The following is a 15,200-nucleotide window of genomic DNA, read 5'->3' as shown; positions in this document are numbered from 1 at the left end:
AGGGGCAAATGTAGAGAGAAAAAGTTGAATCATGGGCTAATGTAGAGAGAAAAAATCAAATTCTGGACAGAAAAGATTGAAGGAAGTTAAATTAAAACATGGGCAAATGATTAGAAATGAGTTTAATCATGGGCAAGTGAAGAGAAAAGATTTTAAATCATAAGCAAAGTAGTGACAGGGGTCAAACTATGGGCAAAAAGAGTTTAAAGAAGTTAAATTATGGGAAAATATTTAGAAAAGAAATAAATTATATGTAAATGTAGAGAATAGAGTTTCATATAAATTATAAGAAAATGGTAATGTAGAAGTTTAATCATGAGTGTAATGTTTAGAAAAGTGCTGAATCATTGGCATATTAAGCAAAAGAAGTTACAGATCATTGGCGAATGTAGATAAAGGGGGCAAACAGGTGGAATTGATACTTGAAACATGTAAAATGATCTTAAATGAGTGAGAAGCCTGCTTAACTATTTCTATGTCAATGGTAAACCTTTTTACCTTAATTATCTCCACTTTGGTTAGGTCGTGGAATGGTCCTGGATTGATCGGCTCAGTAAGGTCAATAATGTTATCGTTTGGGTTCTGAGATCCACAGATTGGTATCTGGGTTTCTTCCCCTGCCGAAATGCCTAGGAAGCACCATACCACAAGAGCAGCGATCATACCCAGGCAAAAAGTAGCCATTCCAATTAGATCTGAAGTAGAAATGAGACATTGGTTGACACCTTTAGAGAAGTTAAAATACAATCTTGTAACGAAATTAAGGGTAGCGTGTATTGAAAGATTGCTGAGTGGTTGGGTTTTGAACCTTGGGATTTTGGGTTCGAATCTCGTGGAAGAGATGGTGTTGTTTTTATTTCGAAATTCAGCTCCAGAGGACATAACTCCAAGCAAAGAGAAGTTCCAGTCATTACTTCTACGTGAGTCTTATGGGTGCCAGAAGCTGTTTTTCTACACTTAAAAAAAGTTGCTGCTATTCACACTGAGTACACATACATCTGTTCTTCTTCTATGTTCTCATTTTACATGTTGGTGGGTTCAGATCAGTAATTCTATACCTGAGATGAACCGCGCAGTGGTTTCCAGATCAGGCAGTTCTCGGAATGGTCTTTGGAGGGTTTTGGGGCCAGAGTCTTGTTCGGGTCACTTGATTTAGTATGCACCATTGAAGGACATGGTCAGCATTCTCTGGTGATTCTCCACAAGGGCATGTTTCGCTCGTCCCAACATTTAACTTCCGGAACATATATTGTCTCATTCAGTGATAGAGCATTTTTTTTTTGGAAACTAAACAAGCACAATCACTGGTAAATGTTGACTGACTATAATTTGACAGCCGTCATAGGGGTAACAACTAGAAATATAGTTTCACAGTTCCGGAACATTATGCACGAGTGTAAAAAGTAAAATAAAAAATAAAATAACTCTTGTTGTAATTTTTGGAGTGGGGAAAAAAAAGAAACGTGAATATAATACAGTTTAAATATGAACTAAAAGACATTCTACACAGTTAGCTAGAGTATCTATATGCGGCCCGCCATTCCCAATTAGTTTTTTAACGCCGCCCTCGAAACAAAAAGGTTGCCCACCCCTTTATGTATATGTATTTTATTGAGTAGTTAATACACTATACTGATTAAATTATCTCTAAATCAGTTTTTAATTGTTAACAATTCATTTTTAAGGGTAAACGTAGGTCGGCTCCTAGACAGTTCACTTTTTTTTTACATAGAAAATTAAGTGTAAAAACTGTTTACCAGAATGGCAGATAGACAGACAGCGTTAGTTTTTGTATATTTGCTCATGATGTTTGCAGAATAAGCGATTAGAAAAAAATATTTAGAACTTTTTAATGTAACTATTACCTAGTTCTGATATAGATCCAAAATGCTGGCTTCTTCTCTAAGCAAGCGACCAAACTATGTAGTATGCTCTAACTACGGCTACAAGCTGTTGGTTGGGCAATTAAAGCTTTATAAACGTTATAATGACATGTACACTTATCGGACACTTATCGGACACTTATGAGTGTTTTAAACATAAAAGAAAGAAATGTTTTACCAGGGGCGTAACTAGGGATTTGGGGGCCCGGGGGGATTGACCTCTTTGGGGGCCCCTTGCATTTTGACATTCGACATATGTCATGAGATAATGTACGCAAAAATATATAAGCCCCAAATCAAATTGGTTCAGTATATCAGTAAACTTAACAAAAAGTAATCATCAAGACTCTTTTAATGAATAATACCGTTGTTTATTAGTTAAATAATGCACAAGTGACAAATCTAAATTGATATCGCTTCACGTAGTGCATTCTGTGCAGCAAAGACATCTATAACATCAACTACAACGATACTTTCTAGTATTTGTGACTTCACTGACATTAAAACCATGATAAGCCTTTCTTGCGTCATTGTGCTCCTAAGATACTTTTTGATAGCTTGAGCTTTGAGAATGATCTCTCACATGACGTAATGTCGTAATGGAAGTGGCCTGAGTTAGCGGTATTCGGAGGAGGTTGCAAAGTCTGAGCACACGCAATTCCCATATAAAGCCTGTTTCCTCAATATGTCTATTGGTGATTGTTTTACTGTTTGTTGATGAAAAGGGCTCGTGCATCAATGACATCATTGAAAAAGCTATTTTCCATTTATTTCATCATACAAACAGGAAAAGTAGCACAGTTTGTCACAAGCGTGTCTTCTAACAGGTGTCTTGGTTCAAAAAAAAAACCCAAAGGTATCCATTTTCTTTCCAGCCTTTGGAATCTGCCCTTCATCTCCATATGAAATCTGTCTAGCACCTATGTCACAACACGTTTGAATTGCAGTTGTATTGACAGTCCTACATTAGAACTCAACTTCCCATCAAGTCTTTTCTTTCATATGGTTGTTTTGATTACAGGGAATCCATAGTATTCACTACCTTCTTTTGCTTTTTCGATGGATTGGGTTTTTGTCAGTTTCTCATCATTTTGCAGAAAGCATGAAAGGGTACTAATTTCTTTAGCAGATTCCCGTATATGCAGTCCAGACTTTTGTAGTTTCTTCCGAACTACATTAATTGGGCACAAGAGCTTTGACCAGAATTCCAGATAGGCAAAAAAATCTTAATTTTCCACTGCATGAACAAGATTCTGTGCTAATATTATATGACATTACGTTATTGTTGGTTGTTTATGTTTTGTGCGAAAGCAAAAGGAGTCAGGGTATACAAAAGATGGAAAGATCCATATCTCGTTATGCTCGAGTATAGAAATACTCCGATAAGTGGACTGCGTATTCACCATCACAACTGCTGACGAGTAGAAGACTCAGGGAATCATTCCAACTGATCACAAACTATTGAAACCATTGGTAGCTGAAAATGCAGAGACATTACTCAACGAACGACAGATGAAAAGCAAAGGGAAATACAATGCAAAAGCAAGACTACCTAAAGATTATTCTGTCGGAGAGTTCGTCTAGGTCAAACATGGCAGAAAGCAGTTGTCATAAAAAAAATTCAGCACCCAGATCTTACATCATAAAGACAAACAATGGAAAAACATACAGAAGAAATCAACGCTTTTTAAATAAGAGTTTCAATGAAGACATCTCTGGGTACTATGATACCGATGAAGACAATGAACTGCAAACTGTTGCAACAAACGAAACAGACAGTTATAGACCAACGTCTAGAGAACTTGTTGTGCCAGTCAAGACAACCAGAAGTGGACGAATTGTTAAAGTTCCTAGTAGACAGTGCCGGTCGAAGTGGGCGCCGCGCTTTCATAGGCCCCGCGCTAATTCCAAGTGTACATTATTAAATTAAACAATTATAACGTATATAAAATAACAGGGTTTTCGCGACCTCCTGATTTTTCAGGGCCTCCAGGAAATCTCATGAAAAGGCAAAATATTCGATAAAGTCCTAAACTTTTTTTGAATTTATTCAAATCTCCTGAAGAATAGACGAAATTGACGTTTTGGGGTGCCAATAAATAAAAAGTGGCATTGCGAGCTTTCATTTGATAAAAATTTATTGCAAAGACGAAAGTAGGCCTATTTTCTAATTCAAAAAAAATAATTTTGACATTATGCTTATCACTACCCAGACTAGGCCCCGCGCGATCAGTTTCGCATAGGGCCCCGCAAATGCTAGGGCCGGCCCTGCTAGTAGATATCACTATTAAGAACTTTAAAAGGAAGGGTGTGATAATAACTTTAATAGGAAGGGTGTATTAATATTATATGATATTACGTCATTATTTTTTGTTTATGTTTTGTGCGAAAGCAAAAGGACTAGATCATTAGATGTAAATAAAAAGAGAGTTTCCATAGGATTGAGGAAAGATGAATAGAGGGGCAATAACTCGAGTGTGAAGTTTAATTCTGAAATTATAGACGCCAAACCCAAAAAATGGACAATTTTAGCATTGTTAAGAATAACCTTTAGTTATACTCGATTCTGTAAATTTTGCTTCAAGGTTAATTAGTGTAGCCATATAATACTCGCCATTTAGATCTATTATTAGTAAAGGTAACAAGATACCTGGAATTCGCTGTATATCATGCAGTTTTATTCGTGGCAACAGAGTTTAAAATGGAATACAGAGTATATTGTTAAAAACTGATCTCTGCGGCAAAAATATTTTTAAAATATCTAGGTATAGTCTTTGTGATAAATTTAATCCATAAATGCTGATTAAAAAAAGACACCCGTTGACACTATTTGTAAATCAAATATATTAATTTATGTATTTACAAATAAATTTCGGACACCCATTTGGGGCCCCCCCCTAGGTGGGGGCCCGGGGGGATTTTAAAATTCTCCCCCCCATCCTCCCCCCTTAGTTACGCCACTGTGTTTTACAGTGGCGAAGTAAGCATAACTTGTGCATGCCGTCTGTTTATTGACTGCCCATTTTCCTCACGAAAAGCATTATGTCGTTCATTAAAACTTTTGAGAAGTGAAGGGGATTTTTTTAAATTCTTTAACAGGGGCGTAGCTAGGAATTTTTCAAGGTTTTGGGGCCCGGGGCTTCACCTCTTTTGGGGGGCCCTACATTTTGCGTAATATTTAATGTAAAAACACTCGTTTAGGGCCCTCCTCAAGTGGTGGCCCGGGGTGATTTTCTAATTCTCCTCCCTCCTCCCCCCACCCAAGCTACGCCACTGTTCTATAAATAGACTATCTAAATTACACACCTCCCCTTCTTGTATATTAAAATATCGAATTCAAATACTTTTAACACTGGAAATTAAAAAGATATCGATACTATCTTTAAGAGCACTTATTGCTTGTAATGCTTTTTTATTGCAAGAAGTCTTTTTCAGTGACCTCTGTACAATAGAAATCGTCTATTAATAGCCCAGCTAATGCTTTAACATGGGATGCGGACTGGGACTTCATGTCCAGTGCTAACCTTAAGACGATGCGTAAAATGTTTACATACATTTATCTATTCCTCCAATCATTCTGCTGATTCGAGTACTTTACTAATAAACTAAAAACATTTCAGTCAAGTGCGGTTATTTCCGCTGAATTTCCGCTGAATCGGTCTTTAAGAAAAAAAATGCCAAGTTCAATTTTATGATAATTAAATTTTGAGACAAATATTTCCCTTGTTAGTATCAAACTAATAAATTAATTACTAGAAATTAATTGAAACATTGATTATTATTTTTTATTCATGCATTGTCTATGCCAATAAATAATTGTGTGAAGTTTGAACTTGATCCGAAAATGGGTGTGAGATAAATAGCGAGCATACACGTTTTACTAGACAGACAGAGTGAGTTGATATAAACTTTGTAAAATTCGTTAGAATCATTTTCGAAAAACCGGTTCCCCAGTTTCCCCCCCCCCCCACCACCACCAATGAAGAGATGGCAAGCTAATTGGAGATACTGTAATAATAATTATTTGCCAAATTAAAAAACAAATCGCCTTATTGTCTTGATTTTAAATTCAGTGACGATGACTTACAATGTTTGCCCCAGTTCTGTCCTGCCTATTCGACATCTGCGGAAATGCATTCATTCGATGTCATTCTCGTATAGGAAAGAGCGCACTACGCCTAACGTTCGTCGCTGAAACAAATACTGACATAAACATATAGTTAGATTTAGACATTAACAGAGCAGAAGTTCGATGCTCGGTCAGCGGATTCATTTTTCCCGAGAAAGACGGTCAGAATCACTTGAGCTTGGTTTGGTTTAAAAAAACAACAACTAAAAAATATAGATCTAATACTCAGAAAACATAAAAACAATTATCGGGAAAAAAAAAGAAAATAGCTTCGTGTACAGAGATATTTTTTGCATTAATTTTAAAATTATGGAACGAAATAATTATTTATGTAACAATGACTAAAAATTAAAAAACAACTTCTTATTCTGATCAAAATAAAGAATGATGATTTCCCTATATCCCTGCTTATATCTCAAAGCATTTAGGCGGGTGGAGTTAGATGCATTAATATACCTATCAGCTATTTACCTTTACCTCAGACGTTACAGAGATTTAGAAGATTTTCTTGAATGCCCCAAATACTTTTTGTACATCATTTTCTGCTTCCAAGTTGTCAAAAGGAAAGAGAAGAAGCATTTTCTAAAGCCTGCAGCCTATTTGGACAAGCCAATCCAAAAATACATCTTCTTAGCACAATCGTCATCCCGACAGCAACATATGTCATCTGCCGAAATTGAGAAAAAGACTAAATGTGGCTCAACAAAAATGACTGACACGGATTTTGGGATTCAGTTACACAGATCGGACCTCAAACAAAGAAATGCCGAACTGGAGTCGAACACTAAGTGAGGTTGTGACAGAGCGTCGATTAAGGTTTGAGGGACATGCTCTCCGACAAAATGAACTACGCATACCGAGAGTTGCGATGACATGGAGGCCAATAAGAGAAAAGCGCAAACAGGGACATCCTCAAATAACTTGGCGCCACATGGAGGACCTAAGAACAGTGGGCACAAGGTGGGAGGAGGCTTCAGACATTGCCAATGACAGATCTTTGTGAAGACAGCTTGCCGCCCAATGCACTAACGAAGCAGAAAGTGGTGGTGGGAATTCTAGGTAGCCTTATTAGTTACAAAATCTGTGGATGAGTCACCAATGGAGAAAAGACCAGCTGAATTAGGGAAATACGTTATGGATTTACACTGCCATTAAACTTTTTTTTTTATTCCAACCAAGTGCAATCTCCTCAGAACCACAAGGCAGCTCGTTGGGACGAGTATGTTTCTTTTCGTTGTTAGCTTAGTCTACTTACTAACATTCTCACAAAGTCACTAACTTAAAGCTTGAGTAATTGTGCAGCTCCAAAAAGCTAATAAATTCCTATTACCGAAAAGGGGCACAAATGTGTATTTTTTTATTTTTACTAATCTTATATCCACTCACTCTGTCTTTTTGTCTGTCTGTCTGATGAAAAGTTTGAATACGATGTTTCTCAGACACCCATTCTCGGATCAAGTTGAAACTTTGCACGATTCTTCATTGGCAAAGAAAATACATGTCACAATAAAACATTCACCAATTAGTCAAATTTTAACTGGAAATTAATTATTTTGTCTTCTACCAACAAAGAAATTTAATTCTTCAATGTTCAGAAATATGGCTAAATATGAATGAGTTTGTCCCGTTAGATAACTGTACACGTTATTTCTCCTACTCTGAGTCTCGATTCAAGTTGAAACTTTAAACAATTATTTATTGAACTTAACAAAACATGCATAAAATTAAAAAAAAATGAACCAATTAGTCAATTAATTTTTATTAATTAATTAAGTAAGGGTTAGGGTTAGGGTTAATATTGAGATATATAGTTGAAAATGTGGAGTTCTTCCACTTGGAAAGGCTTTTTTTAAAAGTATGTTTACATTTTGCTTGTTATGTTATATAATGTGATGTTACATATTAAAACAGTGTACTAAGGTCACTAGACATAGATAGTCACTAAAGATGTGGCTAATGTCAGGCGCACTACTAGATAATAACGAAACTCTTACAGCTGCGACCAAAGAAATAAACAATAATAAGTGTATACAGCTGTGGCATGAATCAAGCAAGACATTATACATAATGATAGCATGATAGCCATCTTGTTTGTCAGCGAAGAATGTCAGCTTAAAACAATGGCGGATCCAGGGGGGGGGGGTGAGCGGAGGAATTTTAGTATAGAATTTCACAATTTGTATGCGAATATATTACTTATGCTAATAATATATACTAATTATTTATATTTCAACCTATTTTGAGATTATTTTGCCCCCCCCTCTTTTTTAGTATGTTGCCCGATATGGTGGGGTCGGGAGGGGGGCGATGGCATCAATCGAATTTATTCGCATCAATCACTGCTAGCTAACAGATTCCATTAAATATCTCTATGATTAAAACTTGTTATTGGTGTTTTAACCAATCCCTATATTATGTCGTTTCCGTGTTGGCCGATGGGGGCGGTGGGGGGGGGGGTGCGAATACCTTTACTGCCCTTCCTACCTAAGCCATTTGAGTGGAATGGGGGCGGTCTAAATTTTATGGTAAAATCATAGTTTGTGAACAAAATTAGTTGAATATCTATATAATATAAGCTACGTATTAAAATGTGAAAACATTTGTATATTATGTCGCACCATAATTTAATCTCAAATTTTAGCATTAGTAAATATAAAAATGCAATCATTAGCAAAAATTATAAAAAGGAGCGAGGATTATTGGTTTTCACTCTACCGCCCTCTCCCCTTTCCAGACGAAAATAATGATGTTTTAAAACAGAATAGTCAATTATGGCGACAGAGTTTATGTAATTTCACATTATTTTACTGATAAACAACCAAGAAGATGATTTATATAAGCAGGACTGTCTCTCCAGCATAGGGCTACGCTGCCACAAGAAGACCTTATATTTGATACTTTGAGGCTGCTACTGGGCTGGTCTTAGGAGTAAGCGAACTGTCCGTCCGACCGTCCGTCCCGTTTATATATCGTAACCTTCGAAAAGATGCAACGTCTACTTTTTTCTTTCCTTAACGCGAAAAATCTAATATTTATAATCAATTATCCAAGCATTTTTTTTTCATAAAAATACACAATTTTTACAACTACTCACTATTAATAGAAACAAAAACGGGAGTTTTCGTAAGGGAGATGACTATTTACTCTTTTTTAAAATACATTTATGCAAATGGTTTTAGCTTTTTGGTCAAAATATTTTTGTATAATTGTATTGCTAAGTTAAATAAGTCCAACTACATTTATAAAAAAAAATATTTTTTTTATGAGAAAAATTTTATATACTATGCTTATTAGTGGAACGTAATTTAAAACAACAATTAATAAGTTGTTTTTATATATAATCGCGTGAAATACGGAGACCCATGTTTCACATTCAACACTTACACAATGAGTGAAAGGAAAAAAATACATTTGGAAAAAAAAAAAAAAAAAAGCTCTTTAAAAGTCCTTGCTCTGCTGGACCATTATGGCACCACAGAGGATCTGTCAACTTTCTTTCTACATTCTTCTCTGTCATTTGCCTTTGATAGAATTTCATACTATTCTTTCTGAAAATATTTAAACCTGCCTTTTTACCTGACTGGGTGGGCCACTTCTGATAGAATTTAATTCTGATTTTTTTCTGAAAATATTGAAATCTGCCTTTTTAGCTGCCTGGGTGGACCACTTCGGGGGCCGATTATGAGTTTGTGTTTCCACACAAACTGTCTTTGTAACCTTGCTTTTTTTATATTTTCAATTGGGACCACCAAATTCACTTCACCTAGAGACTCCAGTTAACTAAGACTGCCAGCAGAACATTTAAAATTACTAACGTAGTCATAAGTATTACTTTCTATGGAAAGAAATAAGCGAAAAAAGTCAAGGACATTAATACAAAAAAAAACATTTTTATTTTTGTCCAACACGTTTGTATCATCTGTTATCTTCTCATTATCATCAAGGCTGAGGCTGATAAAGCGACAAAGCCTAGAACTGGACCACCGAACATAAAGCCACAGAGTGTTGCCCCAATAGCCACAGTAGTTCCTAGAGCAGAAGACTTAACAGAGAAGAAAAAACAAAGATAAATTAATAATAATAGTAATTCTATATTTCTCCACTATAATTAGATTATCATTTGATACCTATGTACTGTGTTTTAGATTAATACTTGATTATGTTTTGTTTATTTTCAAAAGAACCATAACTTTTTTTCTGAATGCAAGTTTAAATAAATTGTTGTTTCCCTTTTGTAAGTATTTAAAATAAAGTACCCTTTTAGACTTTGCGTTCTGTAGGGCAGATGGTGTAATGGTTATATGTTCTATGGCCGACGGTTAACGAGAGTGCAATGTGGCCAGCATAATGACCAACCGTCTTTACTTTCCTCAAATAATGTCAAATACTTAATAGAGTTGGGTGGACACTGTGCGTCCTAAGAATCCAGAAATTAAAAAAAATCAATTTCTTCACCGAGATTAGAACCCCGGACCTCTCGATTCGGAAGCTGAGCGCTTTACCACTTGCCTTCCTTGGCTTGTATGTCATAAGATTTTATTGGCTCATTAACGTAGACAAGTATGAGTGTATGTGTTTTAATTACCTTGTTAACTTGTTCTTCGCCATACCTGCACCAAAGAACAAACTGTTCGTTGTTTCCATGCTGACCTTGAAACGGTTCTTTCCCAAGCTGACTTCGAGCTCTATCTACTACTAAAAAGCTTTGCAAAGGACTGTGAATAGTCACAATATTGTAAATGCATAGTAACTGTTTCAATTAAGATTAAATAATAAAACACTTAATACATTTAAATTCTATCAACTGTCTGATGGAAGTAATAGCATACTTGTTTTTATTACGAAACAATTTACGTTGCAAAAATCTATTCACTGAAATGTCTTCGACTCTGATGAAAATAGAGATGTGTCATCACACAAACCCAATTGCGACATTCAATATATACTATATAGCAACAACTGATGCACGCTAAGCTGTTGTCCGCGGGGTCTATTTAAGCTCTCTTTCTTAGAGCTTTAAATGTGTGTTCCACGAAATCAGTAAGAACTCTCCAGCTGTCTATTTGAGCTGGTTTTCATTATGCGGCTGAGGGCAAAATGGCGCCTCAGTTGATTTTTAAAGCGATTCCGGGGCTAGGGGTTAGAGGATCTATATCGTTCGACGTCCTTATATGAGATCGACAAAAAGATTGAGGTCATTCCTATACTGGGGATATAAATATCGCTCTTAGAAACCATGGAAGATACCTCTTTTGTAGATCGTGCTGATTGGCGATTTCAGCCAAATTTTCGCCTGCAACATCTAAGAACTGTTCTTCTTTGACTTCTACAGGCTGAGATTTACGAAAGATGCTAACACCTCTACCTGCCTTGTGAATCACGTTTTGTCCACCTGAAAGAGTAGAATTCGTTTAAAAGTAGAATTCGTTTAAAAGTAGAATTCGTTTTGAAACAGATTTCATTCTTACTTCTTACAAACGTTATATCAACTTACTCACTCTGTCTGGTAGAACGTTGGACACGCTATTTATCCTACACCCATTCTCGGGTCAAGTTGAATATCTGCACAATTATTCATTGACATAAAAAAAAAATACCAATTCAAAAATAACTAATTTGTCAATTAATTGCTGGTAATTAACTATTTTGTTAGATATGAAATAATGAATAAGTTCTACATTATTGAGATATAGTTATAAGTGTGGAGCTCTTCCCCATAGATAAGCTTTGTTTTTAGCTAAAATATTTTTAGATACGGTTTTTTTTTAACTCGTTGAGGTTGACGCCTTCTCCTAGATTGATGGAAGCAAATTTTTTTTTTCGAACCTGATAGCTCGGATATGCGCAAGAAGTTATTATTTACACAAGGAAGAATGCCAGACCTGGTTATTACATTCATTCGGAGTGTCATTGTCCAGTACTAAATACATTTAGTGTTTAATTTCCTAATTTAAAGGGATAGTAGAAAAAAATATATATTCCCGTTTATATGTGGTTTATAGGACTGATTTCCAAGGTTAACGTGGGTGTCAGGTGGCCAGCACAACGACCAGCCGCACTTTGCTATTATCCAACTAATGTCAGGTATTCATTTGTGATTGGTGGACTCAGATGCGCCCTAAAAATCCCAAAATGTAAAATCCCAGTCTTCACCAGGATTCGATCCCGGTGCCATCCGATTCGGAAGCTAAACGGTTAACCACTTAACCACCGTACCTCCTAAACAATATTAATACTAATTTTTAAAATTAAAATTTAATCTTGGAAGAAGGAGCTTTCCGCTGGTATAATATAGTTAGTTGAGATACAATAAATACAGTTTCCGTTTCTGCAATCCTTACCAACATAAATAGCCCAATGTTCATAGGATGAGTTCTTAAATTTGACAATGTCTCCAGGACTTAGTGAACGAAGCACTTGTTCGTTGTACGTGTATACTCGTCTCCACTGGTCGTAGGAAGTTTCTGGCATTTTGTTACTAAAGATCTCTGGAATACAGAATAAACAAATTAATACATTTCTTTATATGTGAAAAGAGTCCTTGTAATAACAACAAATTCCCATATGGATCAATAAAGCAGTATTAGTCTTTTGTCTTATGATTAACAATTAAAGTGCATTAGATCTATAGTCTTAGATGTGCAAAGCGGAGAGTATATTTTACAGGCTGCTTAAATGTTTCCAATATCTGCTTTTCTGCATTTTTTTTAAAAGTTAAAATGTCAGTAGTTAGATTGTCTCTAGGGCCTATATTTACACCAAACTTTTGTTTGAATCAAATGAATAAAATTAAATGCTGCTGATTTATTTTTAGAATTAAATCAAATGTATCGTTATAATGTCTTATATTCACGTCTGAAAATGTCTTACAAATAACTATTTCACAATTACCAATTACAAAGCTCTCCCAAACACAAGTGGCAAATGACTATGCTTTTAATTGTATAAATTTAAAATGAAAGAAAAAATTTAATTAACATAGAAAAGTGTATTTTAAATGTTTCCTTTTACTTCATTACATATGGTCTATACGCTGTGCTCAATATTAAAAATATGATTTCCATTATAAACCATTTACTTAAAGTTTTTTTTTATGATTAAAATGCTTATAACATAGAGAGCCATTTTTGTATAAAGCATAGATCCTGTTTAATATACAAAGAAAAAAAAAACGTTTGTAGGACCAGAAACGTATTTTAATAAAGTGGTCCATGTTACAAACTTTACAATAACCTTACAAACCTTTCCTCTTATAATACACTCTTTACTCTTGTGGACGACAGAAAACACAAGCTATTCAGAAATTCACTTCTATGTCATTGTTTAGCAGCTAACATTTTGAATATTTGTAATGACTGGATATTGAAACGAAGCTCTGGCGTAAAGAGCTCTCCAACTCTCCAACTATACAAAAGGATGTAAGTAGAAATGGGTTTAGCGAGGGTGTCATATGGCTAGCACAACGACCAACCTCCTTTACCTTTCCCCAACTAAAGTCAGACACTGATAAGAGCTAGGTCAACTCAAAGACGCCCTAAAGATTCCGAAATTAAAAATCCCAGTCTTCATCGAGATTCGAACCAGGGACTGGGTTCGGAAGCCAAGCAGCTTTACCACTTAGCCACCACGCATCCTAAATCATAACAAACAAAGGACTAAATACACACACAAAGTTTACTTTACCTAGATCTTATAAGAAAAACAAACATAAGTTTTGTGTTGAACTTTGGTCTTGAAATGTTCAAAGCTAGTAAGAAATATAACCACTGACCAAAATTTCTTTCGTGATCATCACTACCAAAGTGTCCACTTTAACTAGTCTAGATATCAATGCTGCCAACTCAAAATAATATTTGTAATCAAATTTATAGCATTAATACAGCTAAATTTTACTGAGTATAACTTTTTTTTTTCTAAAGCTAAGATCATTTGAGGCTGAGGCCTAGTCATTTCTGATCACTTGGGAATTTTTTAAAAATGAGGCCTCCTTTTAAGCATTAAAATTAGCATGCTAGTTTGATTTGACAAAATCCTTAAATAGATATAATATAATACTTTTATAATTTAAAATCGAATTTATATTTTTAAAAAAAGGGGGGTGGGGTTCTTCTAATGGCCACATTTTAGAAAGCATTGATATTTTTTTTTCTGAAAATATAGAATAAAAATTCTAATAGATGGTATATATTTAGAAATTGTTTCTATAGTCCTTTAAGCTGGAGATCCCTTACAAATTCTTGCGAGTGACACATTTGATATCACGAGGAAATTTACTGCTGAGGACAGAGGTAGAGCGCCTTAAGGGAATATAAATGGACCACTGGCAGACAATCGCCTTTGTCTGCATTGGGTATATGTTGTTGACCCTCGTCGACCTCTAACACGTAACTCTTAGTAGACAACTAATCCGTCTTTGTGAACAAGACTAAATAGAGCTTTTATTGCAAAGTAAACAAATTTCAACTGGGAATAAAATGAAATAAATATAGTAGACTTTGGTAATATTATACAATTTGTATTCTAAACAATATCTAACTCACTACAAGAACAAGTCTTTTCAGTCTCACGTTCTGGAGTCGTCTCCCCTAACTAAGACACCTGTAGACAATTCCGTTTATCTTGCACTCTTCACAACCAATGGATAACATCTTCCCATCGTCACCTGAGAAACACACATACACTCCATACCAGTATTTCAGAATGTATAGAGAACAACCAGGACTTCGTATCCTTGTAGAATACTACACTACTCTCGGGAGTGGACAGATGCCACTGATCACACATAGGTTATACAAATCAGCACAGTGAACAACCATCTTGCTGTGAAGTTTTACATCTTTGGATCTTTGGATATTAAAGGAGTTATTATAACTAAACCAGAAGATATTAATTATTAAATTTGATTAAAAGAATTGTATGTCATTCTAGTAAAAAAAACAGTGAAATAGAAAGACATTTTGCCAAAGGACGCGACCCAAACAAGGAAGACATGGCATTTTGTTTTTGTCGGACGTCTGGTAGTTCTTTAATAAAGTAAATATAATTAGGCACGTATTGATAGTAGTCTAAAAGCCTAAAAATATAATAATGTACATAAAATGTATTACTTAAGGTTTAAATGTTTTCACGCATTCTATGCATTATGAGGACAGGTACCAATGGCTCCGCTCATTGCTATACAACACGCA

At 35.3% G+C, this 15,200-nt stretch overlaps 2 protein-coding genes across 5 annotated transcripts in view; both read right to left on the bottom strand.

The window, feature by feature from the left end:
• Positions 1 to 13,857, bottom strand: part of LOC106051892 (putative amine oxidase [copper-containing]) — a 41,012-nt gene extending 27,155 nt beyond the window's left edge. Inside the window, exons 1-5 of one of the 4 annotated variants that reach the window (XM_056004332.1) lie at positions 13,696 to 13,857; positions 12,354 to 12,500; positions 11,260 to 11,404; positions 10,598 to 10,727; positions 499 to 695 (exon numbers count right to left, since the gene is read on the bottom strand). In XM_056004332.1, coding sequence (XP_055860307.1) covers positions 499 to 684 — 186 coding nt within the window. In that variant the 5' untranslated portion in view covers positions 685 to 695; positions 10,598 to 10,727; positions 11,260 to 11,404; positions 12,354 to 12,500; positions 13,696 to 13,857. Of the gene's footprint in view, positions 1 to 498; positions 696 to 1,757; positions 1,800 to 1,865; positions 1,972 to 10,597; positions 10,728 to 11,259; positions 11,405 to 12,353; positions 12,501 to 13,254; positions 13,655 to 13,695 lie in introns of those variants that run through there. The other 3 variants (XM_056004333.1, XM_056004334.1, XM_056004335.1) reach the window with 3 other exon arrangements.
• Positions 9,935 to 12,483, bottom strand: LOC129921726 (phospholipase A and acyltransferase 3-like). Its single transcript, XM_056004309.1, has 4 exons — positions 12,354 to 12,483; positions 11,260 to 11,404; positions 10,598 to 10,727; positions 9,935 to 10,054 (listed from the first exon to the last, which is right to left on the bottom strand). Exons 1-4 carry the CDS (start codon positions 12,481 to 12,483, stop codon positions 9,935 to 9,937), a joined length of 525 nt encoding a protein of 174 aa, XP_055860284.1.
• Positions 13,858 to 15,200: the final 1,343 nt, after the last annotated feature.

Source organism: Biomphalaria glabrata, chromosome 11, assembly GCF_947242115.1.
Source record: "Biomphalaria glabrata chromosome 11, xgBioGlab47.1, whole genome shotgun sequence".
Classification (NCBI taxonomy): Eukaryota; Metazoa; Mollusca; class Gastropoda; family Planorbidae; genus Biomphalaria; species Biomphalaria glabrata.
Note: the sequence above shows the minus strand (reverse complement) of the source record. Positions and strands in the feature narration are given on the sequence as shown.

Bases quoted from the DNA above. Each gene is read 5' to 3' on its own strand.
- LOC129921726 (XM_056004309.1), bottom strand. From the start codon at position 12,483: ATGCCAGAAACTTCCTACGACCAGTGGAGACGAGTATACACGTACAAC. The intron at 11,405-12,353 runs GTAAGGATTGCA...CTACTCTTTCAG, and splicing joins ACATTGGGCTATTTATGTTG to GTGGACAAAACGTGATTCAC. The intron at 10,055-10,597 runs GTAATTAAAACA...TTCTCTGTTAAG, and splicing joins GCGAAGAACAAGTTAACAAG to TCTTCTGCTCTAGGAACTAC.